The sequence below is a fragment of the Malaclemys terrapin genome, chromosome 3 (genome assembly GCF_027887155.1).
Source record: "Malaclemys terrapin pileata isolate rMalTer1 chromosome 3, rMalTer1.hap1, whole genome shotgun sequence".
Lineage (NCBI taxonomy): Eukaryota > Metazoa > Chordata > Testudines > Emydidae > Malaclemys > Malaclemys terrapin.
Window position 1 is genome coordinate 162,306,506 of NC_071507.1, and position 19,686 is coordinate 162,326,191.

A 19,686-nucleotide genomic window follows, 5' to 3' on the forward strand; every position below is an offset into this window, starting at 1 on the left:
TATCGATCTCACGATCTAATTCACGTAATAGATTTTCTTGTATAAAACAAGCATGTTAATATTTTACAGTGCATTTTTTCTCACATAACTTACTGAAGCAGGACTTGCTGTGAAGCAGGTGATGGAAGAGCTTGCACAAAGACTGTTCAGCTAGTGGGACAGTATTACAGGTGCATTCCACCCGAAGCATGGTCCCCCAGTTGTCAATGTAAGCTGCTCTGCAGTCAGCACTTCCAGAGCAAATCAGATCATCCTCAATTAAAGTTTCAAGGCAAGCTTTATCATCATAGCATCTTTTTGTCACATGTCTCCAGCACTTTGACCGAAACACTTCATATTTTTTCCTGGAGGAAACATAGGAAACATACAAGAAAAGCTTTGCTATATTATGATTAAGACAACTTGACATGGAGAGACACAAAAAAAAAAAAAAAAAAAACCCAAACCCACGAACACAAGAGAAGCTAACTTAACGATGACCAGAAATATGTTGGTAAAATTAATTTTTAATCAGAAATTTCTCTATGAATGCTGACTATGGGTCCTGTAGGGCAGTAGCTTTCTATACAAAATCAAGAGGAGAGGAGAATAAAGGAAAGAGTGTTTTCATGGCATGAAAGGCTCTCCCAGAGAAGACATCTGTCATTCATTCGGGCACTCTTCAGGATTTGATGTCTCCCGAAGTCCCTTTCCTGTCAGATCCTGTAAAATTTCAAATGGTAGGAGCAGGCTGACAGTTGGTTCAAAAGCCCTCCTGGTCCTCTGATTCCATCCTTGGGAAGCCATGGTATCAGTAGGCTTGGTAGGGCACAATAGTCCCCCATCTCAATTGAGAGTAAAAAAAATCTATCACGTCATAAAGGTATAATGATAGAGAGATGCGTCAATAGGTCCAAATTCTGCCCTCCTTAAATCTGTCCAATTTCATTGACATCAGTGGTGTTGCATAATTGTAACTGAGGGAAGAATCTGGGCTTCAGAAATGAATTTCTTTGAAGAAAATCAATTTTGATCAATTTATAAACAGCAGAGATTTTCCAGGATTCAACAATACGTGGTGAAAGTAACAATCATCTAAGGAGACACGCAGAGAGGACAGCTTGCAGGAAAGTAGAATAATCAGACTGGACATCATAATGAAACCAAAGCAAGTAAATTTCTAATGGATGTGGCAGGTGTGTAAAATCATACGTCTGGGCAGAACACTGAATTGGAGTGATATAAGATAAAGACTATCTAATCCACACAGCAAAACATTTTACAGGCTAAAAAAGAAAACAACCTAAAAACAAGTTAACCATAACTATAAAACTGCATTGGAAGAGGGTTAGCAGTGATCAGATTAAATGAGGAATAAGTAGGACTAACTTGGTTCCTCTTTTTCAGTTCAATGATACCATATGACAGTTTATTTATATGTTGGGTAGAATAAAAATAGTCCTTGATGTGCCAATGCTTAACAATTATAGTTTATCTATTTTCTTAACAGGACTGTTGTAAAACCTTTGATAAATATCTTTCTAATCAATATCTATTATATTAAATATTAGTGGATTGGAGGGGTGATGGGTTATTGGATCAGACTCTAAAGTGTTGGGCATTGACCCATTAAAATATGGCACCCCATACAGCTGGAGACTATTGTATGAATTAAGTACTGATTTCACAGGGCTGTTAAAAAATAGCATGTCTGTAAGATGATACCTTATAAGGATCAATGTAGGACCCAATTACACAGCACTTAAGTTACACAATTCAAGGTTTCAGTCAAAGGAGCTGTCATTTCTGTGCTAATGGCACAATTTTTTGTTCAGGCTCATAATTTATAGGAACAGCTAAATATAATTCACAGCGTAATTCTGATATTTATCTCTACTGATTGTTAATGTTAGCAAACATTAATGTTCAAGGGTAATGGGTAATTCAACAAGTTTCTGCTAAATATGGTTTCCAGTTAGACTCCTACACACACAATTCAACCTGGCATAAAAAAGTGCAACCCCCAGTGACGTCAATTTGAATTAAACTTGCTTATGGCAGAGCTGAATGTGATCCTTGGTCTCTTTATTGAAGGTTAATTTACAGCATACTTAATTTATTAGATGAATTTCAGGTTTTGTCCCATAGTGCTAGAATGACCACATTGAAATCTAAAGTGAGCCAGTTGCCCACCAAGTTATGGTCATATTTAAGTGGCGCTGTATGTACAGACCAATCCTACAGCTGTTTCTCACTTAGCTATTTTGTAAAATAATATGAAATAAAATCCAAAAGGTGGCTCACTCTACGTGATTGATTGTTTATGGACACACCGGGTTTTTATCACATACAGAGGGTTATCATCACATAGTCTGTTTGAAGGAGAAAAGGACAAAAATAAATAAGTGAAAATGTTTTCTTATTTAGATCATTTTCCTTATGCAACAATTGTGTGCAAAGGGTCAGATTACTGGATTAATGGATAATTGATTTCACCAAACAAACTTTGCCCAGTCAGCTGCATGCTTCGTGCAAACCATTTGAAGGCAAAGGGGCATTCCCCAGGACAAAAACTGGAGCGAGTGGGGTTGAAAATCTCTGAGCGCATAATTTGTCTGTCGGAAACTTTGCTATGAGTGATGATAGACAGGAAATATAAAACCCAGACTGAGTTTTTAGAACTCACAGTTAGAAAGAACCCTGCATTTTACTTGCAAAATGAATGCAGCTGATATGGAAGTCTTCGAGAATCATAAGGAATAGAACCTGCAATGCCATTTTTACAATCACTTTTCAGAACAGATCCATGTTTTCAGGAATTGCTAAAGCCTGTGTCATGTGATAAAGAAAATATGAATATTCCTTTTTAGGGAAGAAAGTGAAAACAATTCAGATAAATGTTGTAGTGAACTGGTTAATCTATATGTTTTGTACTTTCCTTTCCTGGACAGAATCAGAACTGCTCAGCTGTGTGTCATAGTCCTTATATTACTAACTGAGATTTCCCTTATGTTCATGTGATTTTTAGTAGGATTATCTGAGTTCTAAACCTACTGTAATTGTGAAGTTTTGAGTGTCCATTGTTGTATAGTAACACTCAGGAAGTGCTCAGCTGTCCAGGGATTTATTTTAATAGGAAAGTTAAAAGATCGCAAGCTCTTCCATTGTTGTTGCTTATAAGGTTTAGAGAAATATTTCTTTGAAGGTATACTTGTTCTCAGATACCATGCCATCAAGTAACTATAATGAAGAAAATCATTCTGTGGTGTGTGTGTGTGTAAAGAGCTATTATATTTATCACCTTTTTTCATTGTTATTGACATACACGTTACCAGGCAAAAGGTAAATAAAGTAATAATTATTTTACTTACCTGCACAATTCATTGTCTTGGCACCTGTGAATTACATTTAGACATGAAGGAGGGGGAACTATGTTGACTGCACATGGCTTGCCATGAAGAAGTTCTTTGGCTTGCTGACAAGATTCATCAGGCTGGGTGCAGTCACAAAATGTCAACATCTGGGCAACATTAAAAGGCATATTTTGATAGAAGAACCTTATGGCTGCTTGGCATTGTTCCATGTTGCACTGCTTTCTAGTTACTGAACAAACTTTAAGGTACAGAGATAACTGTTTATTACATACTTCATCTTCAATACATTCCTTGTTTACATCAAAACAGGTTCCATTCTCTGTGTATTCTAAAAAGAATAATACATTTAAAAAAAAATGAAGATAAATATAAAGACCAATCTAGTGGTTGTTTTTTGTGCTTCTGGATTCTGAAAGCAGTTGCAGGATCAAGTCTTAACTATACAAGAAAGATTTATAAAAATTAGAGCTGGTCCAAAAAATTGATACACATTAGTGCAATATTTCCCCCCTCCTCCGTACCCCATTTTTATTTGTAATTTTTTTTGGGGGGGGGGGGGGAACTAAAACTTCTCTACCAGCTGTAGAGATGACTGATTAGGACATAAATACAACTCATCTCACTATTCGTTAATAATAAAATGCTGGAAATGTATAATGGGGATGTGAAGATTGGGAAGGTGAGATCCAGAGGGCCTTGTAAGGTTTCTCTACAGAAATGTCCATTTCAGCCTAAGGGTCAAATGCCCATCCTTTTGCAATCAAGGCAAGTTTGCCATTGATTCCTCAGGGTTAGAATTTGACACTGAAAGCATTCTTTTCCTAATTTAGACCTGCTGTTGGGCAGGATACACAGGAGTTAAGGTTACTTTATAGAGCTGAATAATTAAAAATCCCAACCCATCAAGAAGTCTGAAGGACATATGGCATTTTCACTAATTATTGGCGTGTACTGTAACCGTTTTTCAGAAATTTAAGTTTGAATGACCTCATCTCTTTATTTCCCTGTTTTCAGAGATCTGAGCTTTGCTGACCTCAACCTACTGGAAGAGCATGAGACACTGCTGGGCAACCACTAGCTGTCACCTTCAGCCCCCAACTAAAACCTCTCCAGCGCATCATCAGAGATCTACAACCTATCCTGAAAGATGATCCTTTACTCTCACAGATCTTGGGAGACAGACCAGTCCTCGCTTACAGACAACCCCCCAACCTAAAGCAAATACTCACCAGCAACCACAAATCACTGAACAAAACCACTGACCCAGGAACCTATCCTTGTAACAAAGCCCGATGCCAACTCTGTCCACATATCTATTCAAGTGACATCATCATAGGACCTAATCACATCAGCCATACCATCAGGGGCTCGTTCACCTGCACATCTAACAATGTGATATATGCCATCATGTGCCAGCAATGCCCCTCTGCCATGTACATTGGCCAAACTGGACAGTCTCTCCGCAAAAGAATTAATGGACACAAATCTGACATCAGGAATCATAATACTCAAAAACCAGTGGGAGAACACTTTAACCTGTCTGGCCATTCAATGACAGACCTGCAGGTGGCTATCTTACAACAGAAAAACTTCAAAAACAGACTCCAACGAGAGACTGCTGAGCTGGAATTGATATGCAAACTAGATACAATCAACTCAGGATTGAATAAGGACTGGGAATGGCTGAGCCATTACAAACGTTGAATCTATCTCCCCTTGTAAGTATTCTCACACTTTTTATCAAACTGTCTGTACTGGGCTAGCTTGATTATCACTTCAGAAGTTTTTTTCTCTTACTTAATTGGCCTCTCAGAGTTGGTAAGACAACTCCCACCTGTTCATGCTCTCTGTATGTGTGTATATATATCTCCTCAATATATGTTCCACTCTATATGCATCCGAAGAAGTGGGCTGTAGCCCACGAAAGCTTATGCTCTAATAAATTTGTTAGTCTCTAAGGTGCCACAAGTACTCCTGTTCTTTTTGCGGATACAGACTAACACGGCTACTACTCTGAAACCTGCTGGGCAACCTTAACTCTGCCTTAATGAAATTTTTTGTTATCTGAAACATTGAGGGTGAAATCCTGTCTCCATTAAGTTAATGGATACTTTGCTGTTGACTTCAACGGAGCCAGAACTGCAGCCATAGAAAGTAAACTCTTCATTTCAGAGCCTTTGTTTATGTATCCATCTGTGAACGCCCAGTGCTCTTCTCATACTATCTTTATAAATCGTAATATCACAGTTAGGGTCCAATCCGGCAAGGTCCTGATTGTCTCCTGTTGAGTTTAGTATTATTTCAGAGCCCCCAGCACCTCATAAAGGGCACCCAGGTCCTTACAGGATTTGGTCTTTATTTGCAATGCAAAGTATAGGGACATGCCATAGTGTTGTGACTGTTGATAAATAAATATTATTCATGTATTTTTATTACAATAGTCCAGTATGCTGTCATTTTAGTGGTGACTTCTGTAACAGTGAGATATCTATCTTAACTACTACTTATGCACCTAGTTCTAACCATGATATTTAATGGATGGGGAAGCTAATTCAGATAAAATTAGAACAATCCCCTGTTAGTGGAACTTGCATCTATTCTTAGACAGATCTGAACCTAAACCTTTATGTTCTGAAATGTTCAGATCATTTTTTTTTTAATTTAAAATTTTTGAATGGGACAAAATCAGAAGAATTGCCATTGGCTTAAATGGGATCAGGATTTTTTATTATGAACTTCTATATCCTTATCTAAACAGAAATCTATCTGCAAATCTTTGGGGTTCACTAAATCTCAAATTTTAAGTATGTTTGTTAAATGCTATTATTATTTAATCTATATGCGGCTACATTGCCCACTATCACAGACTGAAAGAAAAACAATAAATATGATTTATAAATTAATAAAATAAATTCAAATTTACCATGTTTGGAAAGAGCAGATAAGTTCCATTGTAACTTAGTTTCCATGTTAATATTATCTAGAAGAAAAAGATACACACAGAGAATATATGTAACATTGATAAATTACATGTCAGCTTTGTTGTGAGCTTTAATGTAAAACTTTATTGACTCTAAAGCTAGCAAAACCTTTCAAATAAAAGTAAAGAGAAAAAAATAAATTAGGTTAGTCAAATAGACTTGCCAATTTGTTTACAAGCTCTAAAAGATTCATTGTGTTTATTTAGATCTAGTAAAACAAATCTGCACATGATCTTTCTTCATTGCTATTGAGAATATCACTCTTCTCTCTGAATATGTGGCCTAAAAGCGTGGGACCTCATTGAGAACTGTTGGGTGCTTAGCACCTCTGAAAACCAGGCCCTTTATGGCTATATATAAATATGGTAGCCAAAATGTATGAATATATACTGCAATTTTTAAAAATATTGCCCATTAATAATACATGTATTTCCATGCAAAACTATATCAATAATTAATTATTATTATGTATTCGTAGTTAGAGATGATTGTTACAGGTTCACCAGTAAATGCTGATTCTCTGAACTGAAATGTTTCACTGAGTCTGTTGCAGATTTCATGAAACTTTTACTGAAACACAGTGTTCCAGGGTGCACAGCTCCACGAAAGAGAGCCTGCAAGCTGGGACAGCCCTGAGTGTCTTGGAGCTGATTGACTCTGACACTTCAGAGCAGATCTCAAAGGTGGACTACCCAGGGCTGAGGGCAACAGTGATACCAGGGTCCATGGCTCCGGGGCAGCTCCCCCATGCCAGGGCTTCCAGGAACCCTGTTGTATACTTGAAGCCCTAGAACCCCTGACTTCCAGGGCAGTCCTTACTCAGGGGGCTTCCTTGGAGCCACAGGCTCTGGGAACCCAGCAGCTGCTGAGTGAAATTGACTTTCTTGTCAGTTTCATTGCAGCTATTGCAAGAATGTCAATTTCACTCAGCCAGGATTGATCAGGGGAGCAAAGTTTGTTTGGAAACATCATGCAGAAATGTTTCTGAAATGATGTTTTAGGTTTCTCATTTCAGTGACCAAAAAAAAAAAAAAAAAAAAAGCAGTTTCAGGCTGACCTGAACTGAATATTTTGTCCTCAGTTTTTGGTCCAGACTCCCAACCAAAAAAACAATTACTCACTTAGTTCTAGTACTATCAGTGGCTCTGAAAGGCACCACTCAGGACCAGAATTCCCCTGTGCTAGGTGCCATACAAACACATATTAGGAAATTATTCCAATCATTCAAACTACAATTTCACCTACCACTTGATAATCTGTTGAAATTATTCACATGCATGTAATCAGCTTCCTAAAATTCTCCTGTTCCCAACATTCAATTGCAAGTAAGTAATAAAATATACAAACAGTCCCACAGATGTGATAATACTGGATTCAAGTACGTATATAAAGACACGGTTTTACACAGCTTTTGAATTGTAATAAAATATAATTTCAACTTTAAAGGTATCTCTGAATAGCACTAACCTGGATGAATGCCTGGATTTCTCTCATCATCATAGTCTTCTTCCCTCATGGCAAAAGCTTGATTCTCCTGCATGTACTGTAAACAAGTGTTATTAAAGATACTCTGCCATATTTTAGCACATCTTTTTTGAATTGGTTCTGAACACTTGCAGTTCCACAGCACTGTTTTCCTCAGCTCCTTCCACGCTGCCAAACATTGTTGCCCAACCATTTGGACGCTGCATTTTGCCACCTCTGCTCTGCAAACTCTTTGAAAGTTCTTATACATCATAAAGCAGTTATGGTCTTCTCGACAGTTTTGCTTTGCAGTACTGCAGTCATTTTCTGATTCCCCGGTGCGTTGCATGCCTTTGGGTTTCGAGTGCGACATGAAATTTAATTGGATATCTGGGCTTAGTGAAGGCTCCAAATGCCCTGTACAGATAGATTTTGACAAAGACCTATGTTGGAAAGACCATCTGTAAGGCTGAATCCTACAATTTCTTTTATAGTCATATCTAAACAAATTTGGTGACAAAGTTAATTCTCCTAAGAATCAGTACAATTAACTGAATTATACAACACTGATTATGGCTTAACTAATTTGGATGATTCCTATGGAAGCTGGTCAATAGCAAGTAACTACATACTCATTTCAGGTTCTTGCAGATTACTTTAAGTTTAGTATGTTCCCAAAAGTCTGTGTAATATAGCCTGTGCTCTAGTTTAGCACATAAATGGGCCTTAGGTAATATACTCAGAGCTCTGATTGAAATTACTGCGTAGTCATGATAGAATTATGGTATATGGGCAAAATTCAGCCCAGATGCAACTCTGCTAATTTCATTTAAATTGCACCAGAGAGCAATTTGTCCCTTTGGCCCCAAATAATTAATCCAGAGGGGTACAATCATCGTCCCATTTGACTGAGGCAAAACAATCATCAGTTTCAAAGTAGTCAGTTTCAGGTCTTAGATTTCCAATCCTGCCATCTTGGGTAAGGAATGCAAGATCAGGTCCTTAGCATTTACTTTATTATCTGATTTGATTTGATTTGACACACCACTTGTCAAATCCTATAGTCTTTATTTAAGGAGACTTCTTGGGCCAGAGTCTCCAAATCTTACTCATATTGAATAGTACTTACTCTCACAAGTAGTCCAGTTGAAATTTAAGGGATTACTCATCACAAACAAGGATTGCTAAATTGAGCCCATTGACTTCAATGGGAGTTCAACAAGGACTGCAGGATCTGATTCTATATGTTGTTATATGTTCTTCAATGTTTAGGCATATCCGAACAGGTTAAATGAAGAGTTATCAGCCTTACATTTGAATTTCCTGGTTTTTCTCTGACTTTCCTTGGTATTATTGATTTTAAAATAGCTATTTAACATAATTTTCATATATACTTAGGGATGTGAATACAACACCTTGGGAAAGGATGTTGTTTGTAACTCTGAAACATTTGTAACTCTGAACAAAACATTATGGTTGTTCTTTTAAAATGTTACAAGTGAATATTGACTTAATACAGCTTTGAAACTTTACTGTGCAGAAGAAAAATGCTGCTTTTCATTTTTTTTTTTTAGTTGTTTGCGTTTCACACAGTACTGTACTGTATTTTTTCTTCTGTCTCTGCCGCTGCCTAATTGTGCACTTCCAGTTCCAAATGAGGTGTGTGGTTGACTGGTCAGTTCATAACTCTGGTATTCATAACTCTGAGGTTCTACTGTATTTCAGAAAAGGCAAAATAACATTAAAAAGTCTGTTGGGAGATTTTTAGATTTGAGACTCACATCCAGGAATTGGAATCTATAAGACTTCCTTATGATGAGGGATTACATTCTATCTTCAGACATAATTAAAATTCCATTTCCATTATTTTGTATTATTAAGGCATTAGGTACCTAAGTTACCTTTTTTAATGGCACATTGTTTCCCAAGCAACAGTCTGATGCTACAAAAATCATCTTTGGTGCAGATACAGTCTTTAAATTGTGGATACTGGTCAGCCAGGAATTGGATGGTTGTATTACAGCCAACTGAATCTTTTGCCTTGCAGCTGTTACCTAGGTTTGTCATCAAGAATATAATTTTGTTAATACTTATTCAATAAGGCTACATAAAACAAGTCAATTGCAGTACAATAAGAGAGAAGATGGTTTTGTTTCTAAATATATCATAATTCACAAATTTAACATCATCTTTGGGATGACATGATGAAGGTGTGGGTACAATTCTATCTTCATTTATATTGATGCATATTTTTGACCCATCGCCAAAATGTCTATTTTAAATTCTCATTTTGTGGGCATATAATCTCTTTGTAACAATTACTTTTGACAAAAATTGTGCATACTTTACTATATTTTTGGCTTATAAATGTAGTACACTTATTGGGTCAGTTTCACTGGCGGCTTAGCATGCCAGTTGTGCTTATCAGGAACAACTGAAGAGTGAGTGACAAAGGTGGGATTTGCAGGAGAAGAAGGCACAGACTTCTCACTAGCTGACCCGCAACTATAAAACTCCCTACTACAAGTACTAAGCATGTTAGTATGTCATTGCCACATTTAGGAATACTGATGATGAAGATAAAATAGCTCCAAAATCTGTGCTCTTGGGAAGCAGGGAGAGAGTTAAATCATGACTGGTGTGGAGAAAGTAAATAAGGAAGTGCTATTTATTTCTTCTCATAACACAAAAACTAGGGGCCACCAAATGAAATTAATAGGCAGCAGGTTTAAAACAAACAAAAGGAAGTATTTTTTCACACTATGTATAGTCAACCTGTGGAACTCCTTACCAGAGCATGTTGTGAAGGCCAAGACTATAACAGGGTTCAAAAAAGAACTAGCTAAATTCATGGAGGATAGGTCCATCAATGGCTATTAGCCAGGATGGGCAGGGATGGTGTCCCTAGCCTCTGTTGGCCAGAAGCTGGGAATGAGCGACAGGGGATGGATCACTTGGTGATTTCCTGTTCTGTTCATTCCCTCTGGGGCACCTGGCATTGGCCACTGTCGGAAGATAGGATACTGGGCTAGATGGACATTTGGTCTGACCCAGTATGACCATTCTTATGTTCTTATTAGAGCACTTGGGACATTTTTGCCCAAGGGTAATTTCTGTAAGGCATTCAGCTACCATGACATAGATAGAAATATCAGATACCAGGGTGAAATCCTGGCTCCAATGAAGTCAAAAATCATGTGGCACAAAAGGATTAAGCAGGCTTTGTATAACAAGTTAGACCATGTACTAAACAAGTATATTTCTATTATCAGTACTGTTGTGTTTATACAGAGTATTGATTCAGCTGTGTGATAAGTATGCAAAAATATTTTTGAAGCTGTTTTTCCATTCTTGTTCCTTTTATTACTGATTAGCAGAAGATAACACATTCCAACTATTATATAATTCCAACTATTATATATAACTATTATATAAAAGTTGGAATTATATATATATATATATCATTAGTAGGTGCCAAAGCTGAAATTATGCTTAGACTTTAAATATATATATAAAAATTACAAGGGCACTTACAAAAATGCCCTCTGATTTAAAATCTAAGCATAATTTCAGATTTGGCACCTACAAATGATTTATATATATATATATAACACAAAAACTATATATACACACACACACACACACACACACACACTTTGTGTAAATATGACTGCAAAATAGATGAGACTGACACTTTCTAGGTCATCATCTGTTCCCCAGCCACAAGCAGAATATCATTGTCAATGGGAGTTTAATCTGAAGATGAAGGACAAAATACAGTCCTAAATCTAGTTCACAAAGAAATTCCCTGACATGTGATGTGCTACTCCACTGGTAGGGCTGTGTTTGCACTCACTCATGGCTTTACCATTTATCAGCAATGAAGGTCAATCCAAACTCATGCCAATAAAGCCTTAATAGCACACCTCCCCATCATTTATTCTCTCTTTTTCCATATCCACTCTATTTGGGGAGCTAACACTGAATGTCCTCACAGAAGAAGTGAGTTTTTAGGATAGATTTACAAAGAAATGCATTGTTGACTGACTCAGAAGGGATTTTATGTGGTAGGTTCAAGAAGTCAATAAGCAGCAAGAGGGGAGAACTTTTTGAACTGAACTATTTAAAAGTTTCATGTTTGCTTTACAAAAGAGATTAGGCTGAGTTTCAGGCCAATTCTATTACTGGTAGTAGTCAGACAAGTATTACTTGATTCATCCCCAATTACAAATTAATCATATTTTATTAAGATAAGATGTACCTGGAGCAAAGCTCCATGAGCCTTTGGATGCACTAATCATATATATTAGAATTAGTCAAAAATGGTGATTGTTTTGCACCAAAATAGTTCTCCCCAATTTTTTTAAAATGAAAATTGTTTGGCTTTTTATTGAAAACCAAAGATTCTCAATGATTCCACCAAAATTTTGATTTAAAACATCATTCTTCATTCTTCATTGAAAATGTTTTCAAACAATCTTGCGACTGGCTCTAATGAGTGTTTTATGTATATAAACAATACTGTAGAAAGTATTAAACTGTTTATAAAAAACGATTTTCCTATTCCATAAGGTAATAAGCAGAGACAGTGAGACTGATTTCCTGCTCTCGTGTAGGTGAAAATCTGTGTTATGCATTAAACAATTGAAGGGAGATCAGTCATAATCAGCACCTGCAATTTATTGTATTATCATTCCCTAGAAATGATTCATTCTGACATATTGGTGCAAGTTAACTGAACAGCATTAATATGACACCTCTGCATATTTCTTTCAGGCATATCAGAATTTATTTATTTCATATGCTAATATTACTTCAAAATTCTAACAATTACATTGCCTGAAGTGTACTACTGCATTATTGCTGAATTACAGAAGATGGTATTTTATTGGAAAATGATTCTCAAGTTTAGAATGTTGAGGGCTAAATTCTGGAATCGCTACTTTGTTTTTACTCAGCTCTTATATGGTATCAAAATTCCCTTTGGATTGAACTTGTTGACGGGTTCACATTCTGATCTCTGAAACCTCATTCACTGCATTGAAAATGAGTTTGCATGAGTGAAACTGAGGGCAGAATTTGATCCCGACTAAGGACTTCACAATTGTAGGCCTGGTCCTGAAATTCCTAGGCATGTAATTATCTTTGATTCTGCTGTCACATGCACAGTTTTTACACCTGTGGAGTCACTCCAGTTCTACACTCATGTGAGACCAGAATATGATATAAAATAAATGGGCAAAGAATTTTGTTGTATTTATATCAATCAAAAAATCATTGCAGTATACACTGTAACTGTTACCTGAAATATTACAGGCATCTTCAATTACATTCCAGACACTTTCACATCCATTTGCAGCACGAATGCATTGCTCTCTCAGGTGCAGACAGTCAGTGGTCTGGGAAGCAGATGTGTTTTTGAAGTATACAACTAATACTGTAAAAGTAGATAATAATGATTAGTTAGTACTACAGGTAACCATCTGCCTCCTTGTATTCATGCTATGAATTGTACAATGCAATTTATTGTAGCTTGCATGTAATGACAAATGAACAAGGTAGCTTTTTATTACTTAGCAATATACAACATTTCCTATTATTTTTCCAATCACAAAACAATTGTGATTAGGCAGACTTTGCACTGATGCAACGCCAGTGTCTTAACTTTGTTCCAATGTGAGCTCTCAGGGTAAATCCAGAGTAACATCATTGTATTCAGTTGTGTCATTTCAGATTAGTGTTGGCATAAGTGAGCCCAGAATTTGACCCAGGATCTTCTGTCTGACCTAATGGAAAAAAATAATGTTATACAAGCTTTCAAGACCCACTTTCTTCATCAGTTCGTGGCAATACAGAAATGTAAGGTCATTGCAGTCTTTAAACAAAGGGTTAAAGTAAAAGGGAAGTATTAAAGTCAGAGGAACACTGGATTTCACTTCCACTGCAAAAACAACGAGGAGTCCTTGTGGCACCATAGAGATTAACAAATGTATTTGGGCATAAGCTTTCATGGGCTAAAACCCACTTCATCATATGCATGGAGTGAAAAATACAGTAAGCAGTATATATATCAGAGCACATGAAAAGATGGGAGTTGCCTTACCAAGTGTGTGTGTGGGGGGAGAGGGGGGTGAGTGCTAACAAGACCAATTTAATAAAGGTCAATTCAATTCTTGTCAACTGTTGGAAATGGGCAATGTCCATCTTGATTGCATTGGCCTCGTTAGCTCTAGAAAAGTAATTTTCCCTCTCTTGATATTCACCCCTTCTTGTCAACTGTTGAGAATAGGCCACTTCCACCTTAATTAAATTGGCCTTGTTAGCACTGACCCCCCACTTGGTAAGACAACTCCCATCTTTTCATGTGCTGATATATATATATACTGCTTACTGTATTTTTCACTCCATGCATCTGTTGAAGTGGGTTTTAGCCCATGAAAGCTTATGCCCAAATAAATGTATTAGTCTCTAAGGGCTTGTCTTCACTACCCGCCCGGATCAGTGGGTAGAAATCGATCTCTCAGGGATCGATTTATCGCGTCCCGTCGGGACACGATAATCGATCCCCGAATTGACGCGCATACTCCACCAGCCCAGGTAGGAGTAAGCGCCATCGATGGGGGAGCCGTAGTGGACGATTTGCTGCCGTCCTCACAGCGGGGTAAGTCGGATCAGATACGTCTAATTCAGCTACGCTATTCCCATAGCTGAATTTGCATATCTGAAATTGATCCCTCCCCCCCGTAGTGTAGACGTAGCCTAAGGTGCCACAAGGACTCCTCATTGTTTTTGCTGATACAGACTAACACGGCTACCACTCTGAAACTTCCCCTGCAGTTTGCTAAAGCCAGATGCTACAGGATACTCACTCATATCAAGCAATATTAAAGATTTTTTGTCAGCTGTAGAACTGAACGATGATACACTGTACTTCTTATTACATAAAAAGTTTCTTTCTATTTACATTTTGGGGAGGGGGGGAAATGCATGAATTTTGGGTCAAAAATAAAATTTCCAATAATTTTTCAGCGTTACCAAATATACTGAACTTAAAGCCTGTTTTTGAACTGCATACCTAGCATGAAAAACTGAAGACTGAGGTGTCAGTCGCGTGGTAGAGACTTATATCTAAATGTCTCCTGTTGCTTATCTTATCAGCAGGAAATTAGATTGGCCTTGCTGGAGGAGAAGAGACACGTCTGAGTTAACGCTTTAATCAGCATTCCTATGATAAAACTACCTTTACTATGATAACATGTTATTTTAATTTTTCTGTTAAATTAACTTTCAGACATTAATTTAGGGCCAGATTGGGCAAGTAGCTGAGCACTTCATGGAAGTGGTTTCATTGGCAGTTCCTCAGAGGATCAGAGATTACTGTTCATTCCAGGTGACATTCATGGAATTCTATGTGCGCATTCGAAGAATGCTCTGTGCTCCTTAATCCAAGACTGAAAAGGACAATTAATGCTTTCTAGGGGCTTACCAAGGCCCTCTGCACTGGGATGACTTTCTCACATTTAACATGGTTCTATAAGAGAACAATTTTAAACAACTGCTACTGTTTAGCACTGATATCATGTATTGTGGAAATGGTGCTGTGTTGTGAGGCAATGTTATTACTGTAGGGAATGTTTGGGTTTACAAGTGTATTAACATTTAACTTTCCATCACTGGCAGGTGCACCAATATTTAATATCTCGTTAGTGACGTCACATACATTTACCTTAAGCTAACAGACCTGGTATTGAGAAAAGGAATTCATGTAGATCCTTCCCAGCTGCTGGATCCAATCTGAGTTCATAGCCAGGACAGCTACCTCTGCTTGGTACCACCCATTCAGTCGTCTTTCTGCAGCTTGCATTCAGCCAGAAGGAACCCAAGCCTGTCCCTGGGACAAGGCGGATGATACCACCTCCCCTGAGGGATAACCCAACTGCCATATATACCAGCTGTGGGTCAGGGGTCTGTTTATGGTCTTCTGCTTGTGAAGTCATTTACACCTGTGCATTTAGACCTACTTCTGATTTGAAAGCATTTTGCACACACTTTGATGGGGTAAGCCAGTGGAGAATCAGGATCACAGAAACTTCTCTGGGAAGGGGGCCTAACTGAGTGGACAATTCAGACATTACCCTGCTCCTCCTGCAGTGGGGAGTGGGGGGAATTAAGACTCCAACTGGGTTCCACGCCTCCAAAGCTCTGTGAACATGGCCAATGTATCTTTAACCTCCCTCCTGCTGACCTAGCCCTTCAGAATCCAGCCCGTTGCCAGCCCGTTCTGGTTCCTACTAAACTGAGCTGCCTTATCAAAATCTATAAAGCCATTAAACCTATCACAGGGCTTCTCCATGTCTAATGACACGACAGTGGCTCTAGATTATCTCTTGACTCCACTGTGCTATGCAACGTTAGGGCCAGTAACTGTAACTTTCTGATGTGCAATAGACCCACCTAATTTTGTTAATTTCCCTAAACATTTTCCCAGCCTGTTGTCATTGTTATAGTAAGTAGTGAACTCCAGATTTTTTGGATATTCAGGGATAAAGTCCCACCACAACCTCCTCTCTTAGTAACTTGAGGGGAATCTAGCTGGAGCTAGATTACAACTAATACAATTAATATTATTTGTATTACAGTAGCACATAAAATCCTCAAACAAAATTCATATTTCATTGTGCCTGGTATTGTGCATGCATGAAGTAAGAGACTGTCCATGCCCTGAAGAACTTATAATTTAAACAGACAAAGGGCAAGAGAAAGGAAATAGTATCATCTCCATCTTATAGATGGGAAACTGAGGCACGGTGAAATTAAATTATTTGCCCAAGGTCACATAAGATATCTCTGGCAGAGCTAGAAATAGAACCTGGATCTCCTGAATCCTGGTCCAGTGCGTTAGCTATACAAACATCTAGACAGATAGAAAAAAGTAAGGATAGGCTACAAAAGGGAGTGATGTGCTGTATATTGCGGACATAAAAATGTTAGCGGGAATCTTGAAGCTAGTAGATCTAAGGCCAGAAGTAACTAACTGGAATGTTGTTTTAAACAGCAGAATAGAAAGTTAATGGCTTTGAGAGTACTGATATGCAGAACATAGTGGGAAAATGAAGGATAAAAATGAGCAGGAACAAAGAGTTAAATGTATAGGAACAACATTTCATCTTATTCTCTTCAATCAGCTTCCTATATACCTGCTTTATTGATTTCTTTTTTTCCATTCAAAACCAAAGGGAAATGTCAATAACTCTTCTTATGGTACTACCTGCACTTATGCTTTCCACTCAGCAAACAAGTGACTGTTTGTTTAGACAAGGCATCCCATTTGCAGGTCTTCTTGATGGCTGAGTTTCTTATCAATGCTCATGCTAGGTCACAAAACAACACTCTTGTTCCTGTGTGGTGTTTACAGACTTGAACATATTACCAGGGACTCGTTTGAATAAGTTTGTTAGGTGCCCTATTCAGCAAAGTACAGCCCTAGAGATCACACTTGAGTGTGAAGTGAGCACCTGCTCATCATCCACACCTTGCAGTTTTCCAGCAGCAGCAAGAATAAATAAATAGGGATCAAATCAGGCATGAGCTCCAGGAAAGGGAAATTCATCTAACACATGAAGCATTAATAATGGTGTGTAGAGAATTAAGCTCACTTCACTGACGGCTAGTAGCACAGTTCACAAATCCCATGTTCAACACAGAGAGAATTTGAATAGACTTCTTAAACTGGAAAGGATAAAATACAAATCTATACGAGCCAGGGAAAAACACATCTCTGTGTTCAGTTCGCGCCCATGCCCCGTTTTTAAGATGCTATTTCTACGTTATGTTATTTCATTCAAAGGCAGCCACAAGGCATGATACTAGTAATAATGGTTTGAAAAGCTACATGCAATCAGAGTGAGGACTTTGGAACACAAAGGTAAAACTACTTTTTACAAGAGAGCAAATCTTCTCCCTTCTAAAGGCTAGCCACGCACACAGGTGAGCTGTTACCATCCCGGGCGGATGCATGCACCAAGGGGAGATTCTGACAGAACAGATGGATACGGATGAGATGACTAGATAGGAGCTGATGCACCCAAATGAGGTGCATACACCCGTGGGTGCCTCACAGGTGAGAGGCAGGCCCACGGAGGAGGTTAATTCATGGGCTAGCCATGCACACGAACCAGCTGTGCATCCTGGCGCGATGCAGAAAGCTCGGGAGCCTGCAGGTGAGCTCCATCCAGGTGAGACGGGGCAGGAGAGGTACCGGTAGGTGCATGCAGATGAGCTGCAGAAATAAGTTGGCTGTTAGCAGGTTTTGTCTCCTCCCAAGCACTTACAAACGGGGCGAACTTACCTAGGAACAGGAGAGAGCTCATTGTGCGGTTGTCGTGGCTGCAGGGACTGAGCGGGGTCGATTACAGGTGGACGCCAGGCACCGGCTCAGGTCTCAGGCTGTTTTCAGCACTGCTGGTGGTGGAACAGCGCTCGGCTGCCAGCCCAGGGCGGCGATTGGGCAGCAGGGCGCAGCGCTCAGCCCAGCAGAGCGCACCAGGAGATCCCACCCCCCTTTGGACTCCAGCTGCCCAGCTCAACAGGTGTGGGTGGGGGGCGGATCGCTAAGCACCTTGCTGCCCCTTCCTCTGGATCTATGCGCCCCTTCCCCCGCTAGGGACACGCTGGTGAGGATGGGTTTTTAATCAGATCAAATCCTGTGCCAAGGAGATAGCGAATGATAATGTGGGCGGCTTGATCCAGCAAAGGGAAATGGCTCTTGGATGCAAAAAGCCCAAGTTACTTTCTACAGTTGCAAACCGTGAAAACCAAAGTCAAGTCCGTTTGCCACTTAAGAACAAATGCTGCACGTGCTTTAGATAATATTCTGCTGTGGTGGTGTTTGAAAAAGAACCTCCTGACACTAGTCCCTAGCGGAGAACAAGTTTTAGGAAAGAAACATGCTGAATGGCGCTGAAAGAAATGACTGCGGGTGCTAAAGGGAAAGACTTGCAGCAATTTGAGCTCTGACATAGAAGCGGATTAGGGAATCCCCCACAGCAGCACATATTGAAAGGTGCAGGTTGTAGTGTAGCGGTTGTATTGTGCCCACAGGACTTCTACACAGTGGAGGGATACACTTTTCCAGGGTGGCTAGTATAGCGCAAACCTTAGAGCTTGACTATAAAGATTTCATCTTTTACTTTACATCTGCTTTTTTTGATATCTGCACAAAGAACATCCGACCTGGAAGGAAGGGACTTGGAAAAGAGGAAGAGGAAAAAGAATGATAATTTAGCTTGGTTACAGAGTAGCAGCCGTGTTAGTTTGTATCCGCAAAAAGAACAGGAGTACTTGTGGCACCTTAGAGACTAACAAATTTATTAGAGCATAAGCTTTCGTGGTCTATAGCCCACTTCTTGTATCTGAAGAAGTGGGCTGTAGTCCACGAAAGTTTATGCTCTAATAAATTTGTTAGTCTCTAAGGTGCCACAAGTACTCCTGTTCTTTTAGCTTGGTTAGTTTCCCCTTAAGCTAGTGTGCTGTACTGATAAAACTTGAAATGCACTGAATACACTTCCAGGCAACATATCAGATATTAAGGATTCAATGTCTGGAATTATTATAAATTAACAGTGAAAAGCCAATTATTGCACCAAATAAACTCAATTTTAAATCTAATGCAGCATAACACATGCCAGCTAATCCCAGTGCTATGGCAGCTCTTGTATCTGAGCTCTCTTGGGTTGTTCCTGGGCACATACCACCAGCCCCATACTTAAGAGAGGCTCTTTAATGCATGGGAGATTCCTGATCTTCCCTTGGAACAATGGGACAGGAGAAATTGGATTAGAATGGGTAAGAAAAACTTTCATTGAACCATTTTCCATCAAAGAATGCAA

General features: G+C 38.8%; 1 protein-coding gene across 1 annotated transcript in view; it reads right to left on the reverse strand.

Moving 5' to 3' along the window:
* GFRAL (GDNF family receptor alpha like) overlaps nt 1-18,231 on the reverse strand; it is a 37,236-nt gene extending 19,005 nt beyond the window's left edge. Inside the window, 7 exon segments of the mRNA XM_054022602.1 lie at nt 94-344; nt 3,351-3,681; nt 6,277-6,333; nt 7,802-8,215; nt 9,700-9,852; nt 13,101-13,235; nt 18,147-18,231. Of these exon segments, the coding sequence (XP_053878577.1) occupies nt 94-344; nt 3,351-3,681; nt 6,277-6,333; nt 7,802-8,215; nt 9,700-9,852; nt 13,101-13,235; nt 18,147-18,168 (1,363 nt within the window). The 5' untranslated portion in view covers nt 18,169-18,231.
* Between the last annotated feature and the right edge of the window lie 1,455 nt (nt 18,232-19,686).